This window comes from Zalophus californianus, chromosome 8 (assembly GCF_009762305.2).
Source record: "Zalophus californianus isolate mZalCal1 chromosome 8, mZalCal1.pri.v2, whole genome shotgun sequence".
In the NCBI taxonomy this organism is placed as follows: Eukaryota; Metazoa; Chordata; class Mammalia; order Carnivora; family Otariidae; genus Zalophus; species Zalophus californianus.
Window position 1 is genome coordinate 76,999,202 of NC_045602.1, and position 16,149 is coordinate 77,015,350.

At 47.3% G+C, this 16,149-nt stretch overlaps 1 protein-coding gene across 3 annotated transcripts in view; it reads right to left on the minus strand.

The window, feature by feature from the left end:
* Positions 1-4,443: 4,443 nt before the first annotated feature.
* KANSL3 (KAT8 regulatory NSL complex subunit 3) overlaps positions 4,444-16,149 on the minus strand; it is a 43,469-nt gene continuing 31,763 nt past the window's right edge. For 2 of the 3 annotated variants that reach the window (XM_027621171.1, XM_027621170.1), the window contains 4 exons: positions 15,257-15,366; positions 14,624-14,846; positions 14,176-14,309; positions 4,444-6,979 (listed from right to left, as the gene is read on the minus strand). In XM_027621171.1, coding sequence (XP_027476972.1) covers positions 6,959-6,979; positions 14,176-14,309; positions 14,624-14,846; positions 15,257-15,366 — 488 coding nt within the window. In that variant the 3' untranslated portion in view covers positions 4,444-6,958. The remainder of the gene's footprint in view (positions 6,980-14,175; positions 14,310-14,623; positions 14,847-15,256; positions 15,367-16,149) is intronic. The other variant, XR_003524548.1, reaches the window with a different exon arrangement.

Consider the following 16,149-nt stretch of genomic DNA (forward strand, 5'->3'; position numbering starts at 1 on the left):
AAATGCAAGTTTGCCTCAGCTGTTCTAAGGAAAACCCAATAAATGTCTTCAGGCCCATCTGGCCCTGGGGTCAATGGGGTTCAAAGCGAGTGCCCCAAGAGGAAGGGAAACACTGGGGACAGAGTGAGGAAGCCACCCAGGGCACCATCCTTCCATATTGCTCCTGGAGGACGGCAGTATCCTTCTAGGCAGAATGCTTCTCCGGGTCATAGGAAGGGCAGCTCCTCTGGAGCCCTGGGAGACCCCTGTTCCTCTCTGGCCTTCAGCTCCCCTTCTGCAGTCTTTGAGTTCTTGCCCAGCGCACCAAGGATTCAGCGCTGCCCTCCATCCAGGTCAGGCTCCTGGCTCAGCTTGGGCTTCCTCCCACGGCTTTCCTCAGCCCCAAGTACCCTTCCCCGGCTTTGGAACCTGGGGTGACAGTAACCTAAGCAGGCCAGGACCCCAGCTAAGGGCAGGAGCCTGAGTCACAGGGCTGGCTCATAGTGCTCTGCCAGGACCAAAGCCATCTTGCCTACCTCTATTCCTTTGCTCTGCTCAGTATGCCTGTGGTCAGTGTCAAACCCTCTGGGTTAACCCATCTGTTGTCCCCCAGGCACAAGGTGTATACCTGGCATGAATTTGGGGGTTTTTTTGGAGGGGAGGGCGGGGGGCAGAGGGGTCGTGGTTAGCCCTTCTGTCCACAGGGGAAGTCACTGACTAGTAGCTGCTTTTAGGACAAATTCCTAAAATACTTGTGCAGACCCAATCTGCATTTTCTACTCCAATCTCCTAACTTTTGGAAAACAAGAAGTTTTCTAATCTGGGTTGGGGGAGGGTGAGGCAGAGCCTTCAAGTCTTTTCAAAGGGCTACTTAGAGGTCAGTAAGGTCCCGAACGTGCACCACCTGAACCCCATGTGCCCCCAACCCTGGCCACCTCAGGAGAATGAGCACATATGTCCCCCCCACTGGCAGGACAGAAGAGGCTGGAACTGGTTCTCCACTTACCATCTCAGCCACAGGCCTCCAGACCTCAGGTACAGGGTCTGATGAGGGCACCAAGTCCCCTCTCCCCAATTCCCTTTGGAGTTTTAATCCAAGTCCAACCCTCTCATATCACAGACAGGGACACTCTCCCTCTGGTACAAGTCCTCAGGAATGGAGGCCAAAGCCTAGGAGTCACCCGTGCCCCGGGAGGGAGGCACCCAGGAGCAATGCGGATGTTGGGGTGGGAGATGGAGAACATGTCACGTGGAGGGAGGTGCCCTGGGGGACAACAGGTTGGATGGATACTGGACCCCATCTCCCTGGTGTGTCACCAGCCTGCTTTCTTTTTCTGAAAACTCCCCAGCTGCTCTCAAAGCAAGGGTGTGCTGCCTGGGCCCCTGCAAGGGGCTTCCTCATGCCTTTCTGCCCTCCATGGCCCCTTGCTCCATACCTCCCTTCTTGTTGCTAACTCTTTGACCCTCGTAGAGCCACTCCTAGGGACTCCCCACTTCTCCACCCTCTGCCATGGGGAGGAGCAGGCCAAGTCTGGGCCAGCCCAACCTCAGCCTGAGATTTGTAACTGCCAAGGAAGACTAGAGACTTGGGACTGAGCACGTTCTCATGGAGCCTCACCCCCAGGGCGCAAACATGCACTGTGTGCTGAACGCCAGGCACCTTCCATCTGGTACCATCTCTTCCCGCGTTTGTGGGCCAGGGTGGCTCTATGGGCAAGTGGGGCTCCGTGTGCCATTTCCTCCGTCTTCTCTTCACTGGCCCCTTCTCATCTACTGCACCATCCTGTCCACCCACCTTCTCAGCACCTGGGCTCACTTGCCCTGCCCCCATTCCCCCAAATGGTTCCCATGGCTTCTGTGTAGTGCTGTCTCTCCCCTTGAGGAGCCCTAGAGTAGACACCAGCCACAGTTTGGGTCCACTCCTGACCTGCCCGGTATCCTCCTTGCCCCCTCCCTGACAAGCTGGGCCACCCTGCCCTTCACAAAGCCCTCTCTACAGGGAGTCTGGATGTCCCTCACGGGAGAGAAGCAGGGACTCAGGCTGCCTCCACATTCGCCCTGCATGGGAGGCCTTCCTGGTCCTGACGTTGGTCCTGACATAGCTCTCCATCTGTGAAATGGGAACAGTGATTCTGGCTCTCACCCGGCTCCAGGGCTTGGAGATTGGAACAACTGAGATGCCAGAGTGCTTAGTGAGGAAGGGGAAGACGGACTGAGAAGGAATGGAAGAGGAAAGGAAGGTAAACTGTGATGAAGTGTAGGGTTTCCTACACGTGGGGGTGGGGGCGGCACCCATGGTGGTATGCGGTGAGTTGGAGGCAGGATGAGTAAAGACCCCATCTCCTACATTTGGGTTCCAAACATCATTTTGGTCCCCTGGGTGAGCTGCACCATTTCGTGTGAATTTGGAGCAGGGCTTTCTCTTCTTTCTCCTAATATCCCCTGAGACAGCAGATGGCATCCATTAGTTTACTCTGGGGACTTCTGTGCCGGGGGAGAGCAGGAAAGGCTGGGCTAACGGCCCATAGCCACTCATCATCAGCATTTACCGGGCTCCCACCCGGTAAGCCACACACTAAGCTACAGAGGCCGATGATCGGACTCTGACCTTGACCCCTCCAGGCCAAGCCTGGGAGAAGCTTGATCTACAAGTGGACCAAATGCAACCCAAGCCAGTGTAATCCAAGGTTTTGGACGTAGCAATGCATAGCTGGGGGCACAGAAGAGCTAACTGCCTAGTGTCAGTGAAGTGATGCATGCAATCTCAATCCTGGAGGATGAGGAAAGTAGCAGAGGGAACAGCATCTCTGGCACAGGGCACAGCACTGTGAGAAGAGCTGGCATGTAGGGAAGGCTGAGGTCGCTGAAGCGAGAGAGGAGGCGGCCTAGGCACAAAGTTAGGAACAGGCAGGAAGGCAGGGCGAGCCAACTAGGCTCACCACATTCAGAATGTGCCCCAAAAGACAGGGACTGCCCATCCACAGAGGGCTCCACAGCTGCAAAGTCCTGTGGTGGCAGGATCAAAACCAGCCCCTAGCAGGTGCACGGCAGTTGAGGTCCCAAGGCAAGTAGCAGAATCTGTCAGGCTCCCTGTTAAGAATGTCTATTGAAAAAGTATGATGCCAGACACCTGGGTGGCTGTTGGTTAAGCGTCTGCCTTCCTCTCAGGAGTCCCACATCGGGCTCCCTACTCAGCGGGGAGTCTGCTCTCTCTCCCTCTGCCCTTTCCCCCCTGCTCATTCCCTCTCTCCCTAATAAATAAAAAAAGAAAAAGAGTATGAGGCCTTTAGAACTAATGGTGGTGAATGGTTTCTGCTTCTTGCATCCATTGATCCTGACGAAAACATATGCTTTAGAGATAAAAAGGTAATGAAACCTTTTTCATAAGGGGTGCTGTGGGCAGAGAGGAGGGCATGTGTGACAGGTAAGAGAGAGTATCTTGAAAAAAAAAAAAACAACTATGTTTTGCTATGACCCCGTTCCTATACTCCTGAAATTTGAGACCGTTATCATTTGAACAATCTAACCTTCGTCTCTCACCTCATCTGACTCCCCCCAAGTCAGTGAAACCAGAGTTGGAAGGGAAAGAATGCACCCAGTCTCTCCAAAGGATAGTATCAAGATGAGCTCACATGCACTAGGACACGCCAAGTAGTCTACCAGAACTATGGCCTCCACCCACAGAGGGTCCCAATTCCAAGTAGTCTACCAGAACTATGGCCTCCACCCACAGAGGGTCCCAATTCCAAGTAGTCTACCAGAACTATGGCCTCCACCCACAGAAGGTCCCAATTTCAAGGAGTCTACCAGAACTATGGCCTCCACCCACAGAGGGTCCCAATTCCAAGTAGTCTACCAGAACTATGGCCTCCACCCACAGAGGGCCCCAATGCTAAATGGAGGGATCTGGAATTCAAGGACAGGAAGGAGGTCCTTGTGGATACAAGTTCACAAATAATCTGGACATGGGAATTCATTCATCTCTAAGTCTTTATTTATTGGAGCAGGTAGAAAAAGTACAGGATGTGCAAGGGATTTCAGCCTCTCAGGACCAAGGGCAAGGGACCCCGCCTACTGACACAGGCCCAGCCACGACCCCACCAGGGCTGCAGCAATCACTTCAGGCTTGCTGGGAACTGAACGCGCAAGGGTCTCGCGAAGGCTTTCATCTCACCTCCTGGGTAACGCTCACTCCCGTGTCCCATCTCAGAACCCCAGCACAATGCAGAGAACGGACAGTGGCAGCAGACTGCCTGGTTCTAGTCCTACCTCTGCCGCTTCCCTGTCTGACTTCTCAGTGCCTCCGTTTCCTCGCCTGTAAAGAGGGAATTTCAGTATCCACCTCATGGCACCAGGCACCAGCAAGATGATCACCGGCATTACCACAGTATCTTAGCTTTTATTTCCTGTGCCACTTCACCAAGTGGCTATCAGAATAAACGAGAGAAGTCAGTTTAAAACAAGTTGAAGAAATCCAAAGTTGCTTTTATTTTGTTTTTACAGCTAATGTAAGAACAGAACCGTGACAGTGGCTCAGCTTTATAACCCACCCAGCCCAAGACTGTTCTGGTTGTGGGGCCAAGAACAAGCAGATCTTCCTCTCTCAGTGACCTCTTAAAGCACAAGGACATCTTCCATAGGGCATCAACATGCACCTGTCATGTTGAATGTCAAGAATTTAGCTAAAGCCTTCCTGATCCTTCTACATTCTCAGCCGGTAGTATTGCCTTCTGAGGTTATGGACTCCAGTCTGATACGTGATAGGTAGAGGAAAGCTTCCTTTTGCATTTCGAGAAGAGCGGGTGCAGAAGTGTGGAGTTGAAGAACATGACTCTGTGGACTTCAACCACTTCCCCCTTTAGTCTGTCCCTCCAAGGTGAGGAAGAGTCCGTGTTCTCACAACTCCCCTTTTCAGGTTTGGCTTTCTTCAAGGTGTACAACCCAAGCCTCAGGAAATTATCCATGGGAAGCATACTAGGGTTTGCACAAACACAGGACAATCCATTAGTTTTTCCCTTGGCCCCAGCATACACTGGGCCAGCATCTTTCAGGAGCAACCACTCCAGCACTGTCTAAGCTGTACTCCTAAGTCATGAGTGGGTTGTTCAGGACCCCCTGCCTGTCCTCAATGATTCCTAAAAGCTTCATATAGTCTCACACAGTCTTACTGTCCTGGGGTCTATTGGTGTATAATCCTACCTGTAAAGTTACCAAACCCCTGACCTATGGATGCCTCTTTCAGATTTCATATCTTCCTCAAACTTACTAAATGAATTCCAAAAGCAGTTACCTACAAGCTATTTCAAGAACGAAGCCTAATTTTGTGCAAATCACTGCTGAGACCAGCTCTGCAGGAAGTCAGGGAGGGAGGGCCTGGCGTTCAAGATACTCTCTCTTACCTATCACACATGCCCCCCTCTCTGCCCACAGCACCCCTTTCTGCCTTGTTTCAGACTCCTACACACTAGGTACTCCCTCCTGGCTGCCAGTCAAGACTGGCAAGTGAGGCTCCTGGACTAAAGACAGGTAGCCTGGTTTGGATATACGCTGCATGGGTCAAGATCCTGGACCATGGCCACAGCACACTGTGCACCCTCCTGCCTACAGATACTGAACAGTCAGCATCACCTCTGGGTTGCTCTATTTATTGTCACCTTGGCAGGAAACATTCTAGAGTATGGAAGGGCAGGGACGTGATCTGGAGGGCAGGTATGACGTCAAATCTAAAACTACCTTGGCACACAAGTATTGTGAAGACATAAGGGCGGGCTCAAAGCTCCATCTCCAGTGATCACTTCTCCAGAGCTCAGGCTGGTACCAAGAGCCCCGGAGAGTAAGAGTCAATACCAATAACTCCCAATTCTAAGGAAGAAGACAAGAAGTTGCATGGAATGGAAATAGAAACACTAAAGCATGGCCTTCATAATGTTGATGCCTAAGCTCCCTGGGTCACCAAGATCTTAACTTAGCTGGTTATCCCTGTTTCACCTCCACACACTGGAGATGGACATTTCAGGGGTTGGGCTTTCTCCCCTGTGACTTGGCAAATTCTTCTCATCTCCATGTCGAATCAACAGTTCCTTAGGTAATAGGTGCAAAGTTTCATGCCCCAATCATTTTCTCCACAGGACTTACTAGAACATCCTTCAAACCACTTCATTTGTTCCATTCCTCTTCTTTGGCCTTTCTGGATTTTCTGGATACAGGAACTGCCCGAAGCAGGATGAAAAAAGGAAAGGGGCCAGATTTCACCTCCTGGCAACAGCTGCTTCCCGCCATCTACAGTGGCCAAAGGGAATGAAAGATGACAGCCCAGTCCTCTTTACCCTATCATGGGTTTGGACTTAAAGAGTTCCCAGGTCTCAGCAGGCTACTCATTGTCTAATATGGTTCTTAAGAGGGAGGAGTTGCATGGGACACGTTCTCCCATGGCTGCTCAGTGAAAGCAACAGTGATGTCCAAAACCAGCCCTCTGGCACTGCACAACTGTTGATGGGCCGGGATGATCCCGGGGCCTCAGCAAAGGGCTCTCAATCCTAACTCCCTAATAAGCCCCAGACCGTATGGACGTCTCCTCCCAACTTGGCATGGGGGCAGCACAGACTTCCAAAAGGAACTCCTTTATTAAATGCAGTGAGCAGTCCAACACAGCTACTTGGGTCAGTCACAGTTAATGCTGGAGAAGAAATGCCTCTGATCCATGTACAGCCAGATCTGCTGAGGAACATGGGGATGCCAGGAACCAGACCCATAGATGCCACAGGACAACGTTCCCCTTGCTGGTGCACCATATCACCTAATCTAATGGTTTCATGAGACCCAGAGGCCCATTCTGAAAACAGCTGGCAGGGAGGCAAAAATGGCAATCTTAAGAGGTCTTCAGACAAGTGGACAGCTCAGCAGGATAGCACGTGTGCCCAGGGCTCACCGCATGGCAGCCATCACCAACCCGGTAAAGAAGATATAGCACTTGGCATCTTCAGGGTGCTGGAGGCAGGCGCTATGGCAGGACAGGGAGTGAGCAAGAGTTAAAAATTTGCCAGGTTAACATAACCAACCCTCTGACCCCATCACCCCAACTCCTGAGAATTTATTCCAAAGAAGTAATTCTCGATAGGGGAAAAAGCTGGATGTACAAGGGCATGTGTTCTAGCAGCCAAATGGTTACGAGAATGTGGACTCTGCAGTCAGAGACCCACCTCTACCACTTTATAGGGCAAGTGATGAATGCTCTCTGAGCCTCCTTTTCCCCATCTGTAAAACACACTGACAGCCCCTACTCTCCAGAGATGTTGTGAGATTAAACGAGACAATCTGCATTAAATACCTCGAGTACAAGGAGTTCAACTACAAAGGTTAGCTCTTATTATTATGCATAAGGGCAGGAAGAGAATGCAGGGAAAAGGAAAGCCTAAATTGCTAAGGGTGACAGAGTTGAAGTTTTCCATGACTATTCTGACAATACAGGTTTTTAGGTCTTATTCATTTTGAGTAATGGAGGATGGATGCCACCAACTGTTGAGCCTTGCAGCTTAGGAAGAAAAAAGCAAGGCAGAAAGAGTCGGCCTTTTTTCACCAGGGGTTTCCCTACTTTTCTAGATTTCACCTTTGGAAAACTCCTAAGAGGTCTCTGAGAATGCAGAAAATGGGGGAAGGCAGAAGGCACAGGAGAGCACGTATGAAGAAGGGTTTGACAATCAAAACTTAAAAGGATCTGCCTACCTTTGCTCACCCTGCCCAAAGGCAAGGCTGTGTAAAGAGGATTACTCTGTCCTGATTAGGAATACAACTGAGTGAGTGAGTCTGCTCTCCCAGGGGCCCCTGCGAGGGTTGCAGGGATGCCCCCTGGCTGGGCAGACGACTGGGCAGACCACAGTGTGTGTCAGAGAGGAGGCAATGAGTATGTGACCACAGGCAACAAGTCCATTGGTGCAGGGCACAACACAGTCTCTATCTCTCCTCTTCCTCTGACAGCTTTTCAGCTGTAAAGAGTACATATGAGTCCAGTTCCGTAAAAGAAACACACAGTAAATATTCATCAGTGCCAGAAACAGAACAGATAATTAAGTACTTGGACAGACCTTAGAGAAGTCTAGCCAGTGTTTACAATCTTTTTCTTTTTCATTCTATCCATAAATATCATGAGTATGTAACCCAAAACTAAAAAAGGATTATTTTTTCCAATGTAAACACCATTATCACAGATAAAAAAGTTAACAATTCCTTAATACGGCAATTACCCAGTGTTTGTATTTCCAACTGTCTCATAAACATCATAAATGGGTGGTTTGTTTCTCAACATTTAAAAATTCAACTTCCCAAAGTGACTGGCTGGCTCAGTTGGTAGAGCATGCAACTTTTGATCTCGGGATTGTGAATTCGAGCCCCACATTGGGTGTAGAGATTACTTAAAAATAAAATCTTAATAAAAATAAAAATAAATGTTCAGCTTCCCAAAGTCTTGAGGAGATCCTGAGACAGCCCCTAATCAATCCTACACAATAATCACTAACTTAGGCCAACCTCCTCACCAGACCAGGTAAGAAAACCAAAACCGGGGCACCTGGGTGGCTCAAGTCAGTTAAGTGTCTGCCTTTGGCTCAGGTCATGGTCCCAGGGTCCTGGGACAGAGCCCCACATCGGGCTCCCTGCCCCATAGGAAGCCTGTTTCTCCCTCTCCCATTCCCTCTACTTGTGTTCCCTCTCTCAACGTGTCGCTGTCAAATAAATAAATAAAATCTTAAAAAAAAAGAAAAAAGAAAACCAAAACCAAGAGAGGTTAGGTGATTTTTCCCAGGATCACACAGCTGGCTGAAGACAGAGGGCCAGACCCATAGCCCACTGATATCACACTGTCTGGCAGTGTGAACACTGAGGTAACCATTAGAAGCTTTCAAGTCAGCAAATCTTAATCTAGTAATGCATCCTTTCTCTGTAATAAGAGAATCACCACTAGAACCCTCCTAGTAATTATACACTCATTTTACTGAGATAAAAACTAAGCTCTTAAGTTAATACCATCAGGTCAGAAGTCAGATCTTGATCTTCATTTTGTGCTTCAATTTAGCCATGTAAAACAATTCTCAATGAGCTCTATCTAGCATTTTCTCAATGTGAACTAGTTCCCCCAGGCTGCAGCAAGCTGAAAAAGACCCCTAATAGAGGGGGAAGGTATCATCACATGGTAGGGATATAGTATCAGCAAAGGTTAAGACTGCCTGAAAACAGGCCCAAATGGCTTTATAGATAATTTGCATCGAACTATCAAGGAACTTATAATTTCTGTGCTGTATGTTTTAGAATATGCGATGTATGTTTTAGAATATGAGGGAAAAAATGCTTCCAACTCATTCTATAAAGATACAATTAATGTCTTTATACAATTGGACAAGGAAAGCACACACACAAAAGCAGGGGTGGATGGGAAGAAAACTATATGCCAATCTCACTGATAGAGGCCAAGATCCTAAGTAAAATAAAAGCAAATCAAGAAACACTTGGCTTCTTTCTTTTTTGTTTTGTTCTCTTTTGATAGGGTCTTTCCTATGGGTGCACAATTCAAACAAACTGGGGCATATGAAAAAAAGAGAGAATAGGACATATTGAACAAGCTACAGAATCTGGAATTTAGATGATCTGACATTAGGAAATTAAAGTAATTCATCATTTAACTAATTCAGAAGAAATGTTTATGCTCACTCATCTGATTCCAAAAGAGCAATGAACAAAATTCAACACCTTATTTATCAAGAAAAATGAAAAGAGTTAACGATGATCGTAGCAAACTAGAAACATACCTGACACTCACTTAACTGGAGGACTTACATTATCAAACAATTATATAAAACTAGTATGAAAACAGATGGGTCATGGAGACAAAAAAGGCCCAAGTCTGTGCAGCCATCGAGAATATGAACCTTGGAGCTATGAAGGGAAAGATTTGAAGATTTTGTTATATATAAATTTTTAATGTATGAAACAAATGTCCTTAATACTTCAATAGAAAGAAGAAAAATAAAAAGATAAGCAGTTGACTGGAGTAAAAGATACACAACTTGTATAATAAAAGATTAACATCTGAATGTATAAAGCTGCTATAAATCGAAGTAGACAGAATATGATGAGCCATTCATAAAAGACATACAATCTCATAAGTAATCAAGAAAATACACATTTACACAATTCCACTGAGACGCCTGGGTGGCTCAGTCAGCGTCTGCCTTTGGCACAGGTCATGATCTCAGGGTCCCGGGATTGAGCCCTGTGTTGTTGGGCTCCCCGATCAGTGGGGAGCCTGCTTCTCTCCCTCTGCCTGCCGCTCCCCCTGCTTGTGCTTGCTCTCTCTGAAAAGTAAATACAATCTTAAAAAAAATAAACAATTTCATTTTTTACTCATCAAATTAATAAAATTTAAAACACTGATTTCCATAGCTGACGAAGACATGGGAAAACAGGTATTATCATTGCTATGGCTTGAACTGTAAACTGGCAGAGCCTCTGAAGGGCAATTAGCCAGCAGTTAGCCAGATGTCAGACACACGTACCCACCACTTACTGGTCTCTGGACTGTTGAAATCCCCCAGAGGCACACAAAACTCAGGAACAAGGGTGTTCACTGAAACACTATTTTCTGTATCAAAAACAAAACAGCCCAACTCTCTAACAGAAGATGGTGAAATACACTTTCGTGCATCCACCCAGCAAAACACGAGGCAGCTACTGACAAGGAGATAAGTCTCTATGTAACCCACGGGAAACATGTCACAACATCTGTTGTAAACAAAGGCTAGTTACAAAAAGTCCACATTCTTTGATTACACTTTTGCCAAAAAAAAAAAAGGTAAAATAAAGTAATGTACTTTGTATAGCAAGAAAGATCTATTAGAATGCATATTGACTCACCACTGCTATTCAACATAGTATTAGAAGTCCTAGCCATAGCAATCAGACAACAAGAAGAAATCAAAGGCATCCAAATCGGCAAAGAGGAAGTCAAACTCTCACTCTTTGCAGATGATATGATACTGTATGTGGAAAACCCAAAGACTCCACCCCAAAACTGCTAGAACTCATACAGGAATTCAGTCAAGTAGCAGGCTATAAAATCAATGCACAGAAATCAGTGGCATTCCTATACACCAACAACAAGACAGAAGAGAGACAAATCAAGGATTCGATCCCATTTACAATTGCACCCAAAACCGTAAGATACCTAGGAATAAATTTAACCAAAGAGGCAAAGGATCTGTACTCAGAAAACTATAAAATACTCAGGAAAGAAATTGAAGAAGACACAAAGAAATGGAAAAACGTTCCATGCTCATGGATTGGGAGAACCAACATTGTGAAGATGTCAATGCTACCTAGAGCAATCTACACATTCAATGCAATCCCCATCAAAATACCATCCACTTTTTTCAAAGAAATGGAACAAATAATCCTAAAATTTGTACGGAACCAGAAGAGACCCCGAATAGCCAGAGGAATATTGAAAAAGAAAAGCAAAGCTGGCGGCATCACAATTCCGGACTTCCAGCTCTATTACAAAGCTGTCATCATCAAGACAGTATGGTACTGGCACAAAAACAGACACATAGATCAATGGAACAGAATCGAGAGCCCAGAAATGGACCCTCAACTCTATGGTCAACTTATCTTTGACAAAGCAGGAAAGAATGTCCAATGGAAAAAAGACAGTCTCTTCAACAAATGGTGTTGGGAAAATTGGACAGCCACATGCAGAAGAATGAAACTGGACCATTTCCTTACACCACACACAAAAATAGACTCCAAATGGTTGAGAGACCTAAACGTGAGACAGGAGTCCATCAAAATCCTAAAGGAGAACACAGGTAGCAACCTCTTCGACCTCAGCCGCAGCAACTTCTCCCTAGAAACATCGCCAAAGGCACGGGAAGCCAGGGCAAAAATGAACTATTGGGATTTCATCAAGATAAAAAGCTTTTGCACAGCAAAAGAAACAGTCCACAAAACCAAAAGACAACCGACAGAATGGGAGAAAATATTTGCAAATGACATATCAGATAAAGGGCTAGTACCCAAAATCTATAAAGAACTTATCAAACTCAACACCCAAAGAACAAATAATCCAATCAAGAAATGGGCAGAAGACATGAACAGATATTTTTCCAAAGAAGACATCCAAATGGCCAACAGGCACATGAAAAAGTGCTCAACGTCGCTCGGCATCAGGGAAATCCAAATCAAAACCTCAATGAGATACCACCTCACACCAGTCAGAATGGCTAAAATTAACAAGTCAGGGAACGACAGATGTTGGCGGGGATGTGGAGAAAGGGGAACCCTCCTACACTGTTGGTGGCAATGCAAGCTGGTGCAACCCCTCTGGAAAACAGTATGGAGGTTCCTCAAAAAGTTGAAAGTAGAGCTACCATTCGATCCAGCAATTGCACTACTGGGTATTTACCCCAAAGATACAAATGTAGGGACCCGAAGGGGTACGTGCACCCCAATGTTTATAGCAGCAATGTCCACAACAGCCAAACTGTGGAAAGAGCCAAGATGTCCATCGACAGATGAATGGGTAAAGAAGAGGTGGTATATATACACAATGGAATATTATGCAGCCATCAAAAGGAATGAGATCTTGCCATTTGCAACGACGTGGATGGAACTGGAGGGTGTTATGCTGAGTGAAATAAGTCAATCAGAGAAAGACATGTATCATATTACCTCACTGATATGAGGAATTCTTAATCTCAGGAACAAACTGAGTGTTACTGGAGTGGTTGAGGGTGGGAGGGATGGGGTGGCTGGGTGATAGACATTGGGGAGGGTATGTGCTACGGTGAGCGCTGTGAATTGGGCAAGACTGTTGAATCACAGATCTGTACTTCTGAAACAAATAACGCAATATATTTTAAGAAAAAAGAAAAAGAAGAAGATAGCAGGAGAGGAAGAATGAAGGGGAGTAAGTCAGAGGGGGAGACGAACCATGAGAGATGATGGACTCTGAAAAACAAACTGAGGGTTCTAGAGGGGAGGAGGGTAGGGGGATGGGTTAGCCTGGTGATGGGTATTAAAGAGGGCACATTCTGCGTGGAGCACTGGGTGTTATGAACAAACAATGAATCATGGAACACTACATCAAAAACAAATGATGTAATATATGGTGATTAACATAACAATAAAAAATAAAAAAAAGAATGCATATTGAGCTATTAATAGTGGATATCATCTCTGGAAGTGGTACCACGGGAAACTCACTTTCTAAATGACAGTATTTCTGTAATGTTTGAATTATTTAGGCACAATCACTTTTCTAATTGAAAAAAATAAGGAAAAAAAAAAAAGAAAGACATAAAAACACCTCCACTTTTCTGAAAAAAAGGCAGGGAGGGCTAACTATGATCCCAATGAATGCCAGGTAACAATCTCTACAGTATTTTCCTCTAAAGAGGAGGAGGCAGAAAATGGTCTGGAACAGTTGGGAGCCCGCCCCCCAGTTCCCACGCAGGACTGGGGTGGTGGGAGTGACGGGAACGGGGCCAGGCCTTCAGTCACGGCAGTCCCCACGAGGAAGGCCGTGGCTGCAACAGTGCACAGTGAAGGAAAGCACATGCCACACTGGACTCCCAACTATTTTTTTCTTTCACCTCTGATCTCTGAGTGGCTCTCAGATCACCATTTAAGATTAGAAACGTTTTATGTGAAGAGCTCACAATGGAAATCAGATCGACTACAAGGAACTGGTGGTGGCTTCGTGGGTAAGAGCTATAGAAACCTAGTGTGTCCTAAAAAGATGACAGTGAATGCCAAGAGCCGGAATGGCACGATGCTGGAAAGCTGGTCAAAGAAAGGGTGTTAATCAACTTGCTAGCCTCTACCACAACCTGTGACTGATGAAGCCAAGAAGGGGAAGAGAAAATGAATAGAGAGGGAACGGCAACAAAACTTAAAACACTGACGATGCTACACACCCAAAAACAGTTATGTATTTAATCCTCCTGACAACCCAGGGAGTGCTACAGAAGAGGAGACTCAAAGAGATCCATGACTTGCTCAAAGTTACAAAGCTACAAAGCCCCAGGTCTGGATTTGAATGTGGTCTGCCTGAAGTCCAGGGCACTGGCAGCTCCTCCATTCAGCCAGTGGGCCAGCCCCAAACTTCCCAATATCAGAGCCTATGTCCCCAGTCTTCCTAGGCAGATTCACCTGTGAGCTGGACGGCAGAGCCTGGGAGCTGGACTCCTCTGACGGGGCTGCTCCTGAGCCCATGGGGCTCAGCGTAGTGATTCGGCTTGGTTGGCCACGCAGTGTCAGAGTAATGGTAGTAGGGACCTTCAAGCCTGACAGAGAGAGGGGGAAAGGAGGGTTGTTTGTCACAGTCTCTACCTTCTCCTCCCGGAGAGTTTCTTCACATCACAGACCACCCCCTTGGCCGCCCACTTCAGTATCCTCCCCAGCTGGGTCAGCTCCACCCTATCAGCTGTGTTCTTCTGACCTCTCTGGGGGATGGACCCACACAGCTGAATCCTTGAGGGTCAATACCAGGACCCTGTTGAGTTGGGTTCAACAACAAGCCTTGCCCATGTGAGATGGGAAGGTCCTAGGGAAAGATCCCATATCCCAAGAGTCCCCACAGCTGTCATGAGAGACTCACCTGATGCTTGGTTAGAGATCTGAGCCAGGCCAGGGAGGCTGCTTGCCAACTTAGCGAGGCCCCCATTGGTCAGCAGCTGGTGGATGGCTGTGGGCTTCCCACCAGGAGTGGCACCCAAGGAGGAGAGAGTGGTGGCCACAGGAATCGTACGGACAATGGTGCTGGTGCCCGTGGTGATGGCACCCAGGCTCTGCATGGGGGTGGGCAACTTCACACCGGTGGCCTGTAGGACACACAAGCTCAGGTGATCAGAAGCTATTGCCCAAAAGCAAGCAATGTTCAAGTGTGGAGGGCCCAGAGCATTAAAGGCTACCATGTATTGCATACCTACTACATGCAAGGTACACTTCCATGCATTTTCCATACACTATCTTATTTAATACTCAATACAACCCTTTGAGAGAAACACTATCATTATCCTAATTCTACAGACAAGGAAACAGAGAGAAGTCAACAAATTTGTCCAAGGTCACACAGGAAGTCATGGAGCCTTAACCTTTGGTAGCTCCCAGGCGTGACGTCAGAAAGCCGTCTGTCTTGACCCAGACTCCAGACCCAGTTGCCCTGCCAAAACCAACTAAACTGAGGCCTCCTCCCCACAGCTGCCCAGCCCCGTGGACAGCAGATGTGCACCTGTGGGGCTGGCCCTGGGGAAGGATTTGCTGGGAGGCCAGAGGTTTTGCTGCTGATATCCTGCAAGCTGAAGCTGAGGCCTTGAAGGAGGCTGCTGGCTGGTGTGGCCCCTAGGAGAGAGCAGAACAGATGTCAGCACAGGCTCAGTTCCTTATCCTAAGAGAAGCCATACCCATCCACCCTCAACAACCAGCTAAAATACCATTGCTCTTTCCCTGGGACATTACCAGTGCTCTCGGGAAGATGCCAGGAAGGGCTCCCTGGGCACGCACACTGCATGCCCACACAAGGAAAGGTACTATGCTAGACACACTGCCTTGGATTTGCTCCGCATATCCCAACCTGCTCCAAACCACCTATCTTATTTTTGGACAGTTTTAGGAAAACCAAAGAGAGGCTGAACCCCACCCACTTTTCAGAAATCTAAATTCCATCCTTTCCAGAGAAAAGAACAGCTTAAGCCAAAAGAATTCCAAATACCTGATTTACATTTCACTACACACAGCTGAGCAGCCACAAAGCAAAGAGGGAGGTCCTCCGGAAGGAGGACACCTGCAGAGCCTTGCTGGCTGGGCTCAGGCAACCAGCCTTCCCATGCAGGGTGGGGTGGCGAAAGTGAAGAGACAAGCAGAGGCAGAAAGGTGCCTCATTTTTGTTAATGCTAGTACAGCACAATCTCCAGTTCTCTGCAATCAGATGTGTTCAAAAACACCACAACGAACACAATACACACATCTCCCACCAGCTATTTCTCCTCCTTACAGTACAAGAGATACCACCTGCAGACTGGGATATTTACTCACTGTAGATATTGAGACCAAGAACTCCCCCACCTCAAAGCTAATTCCAGCTTCACATCAAGCCTCTATGAAAGCCTGCAACTCAGAGGAGCA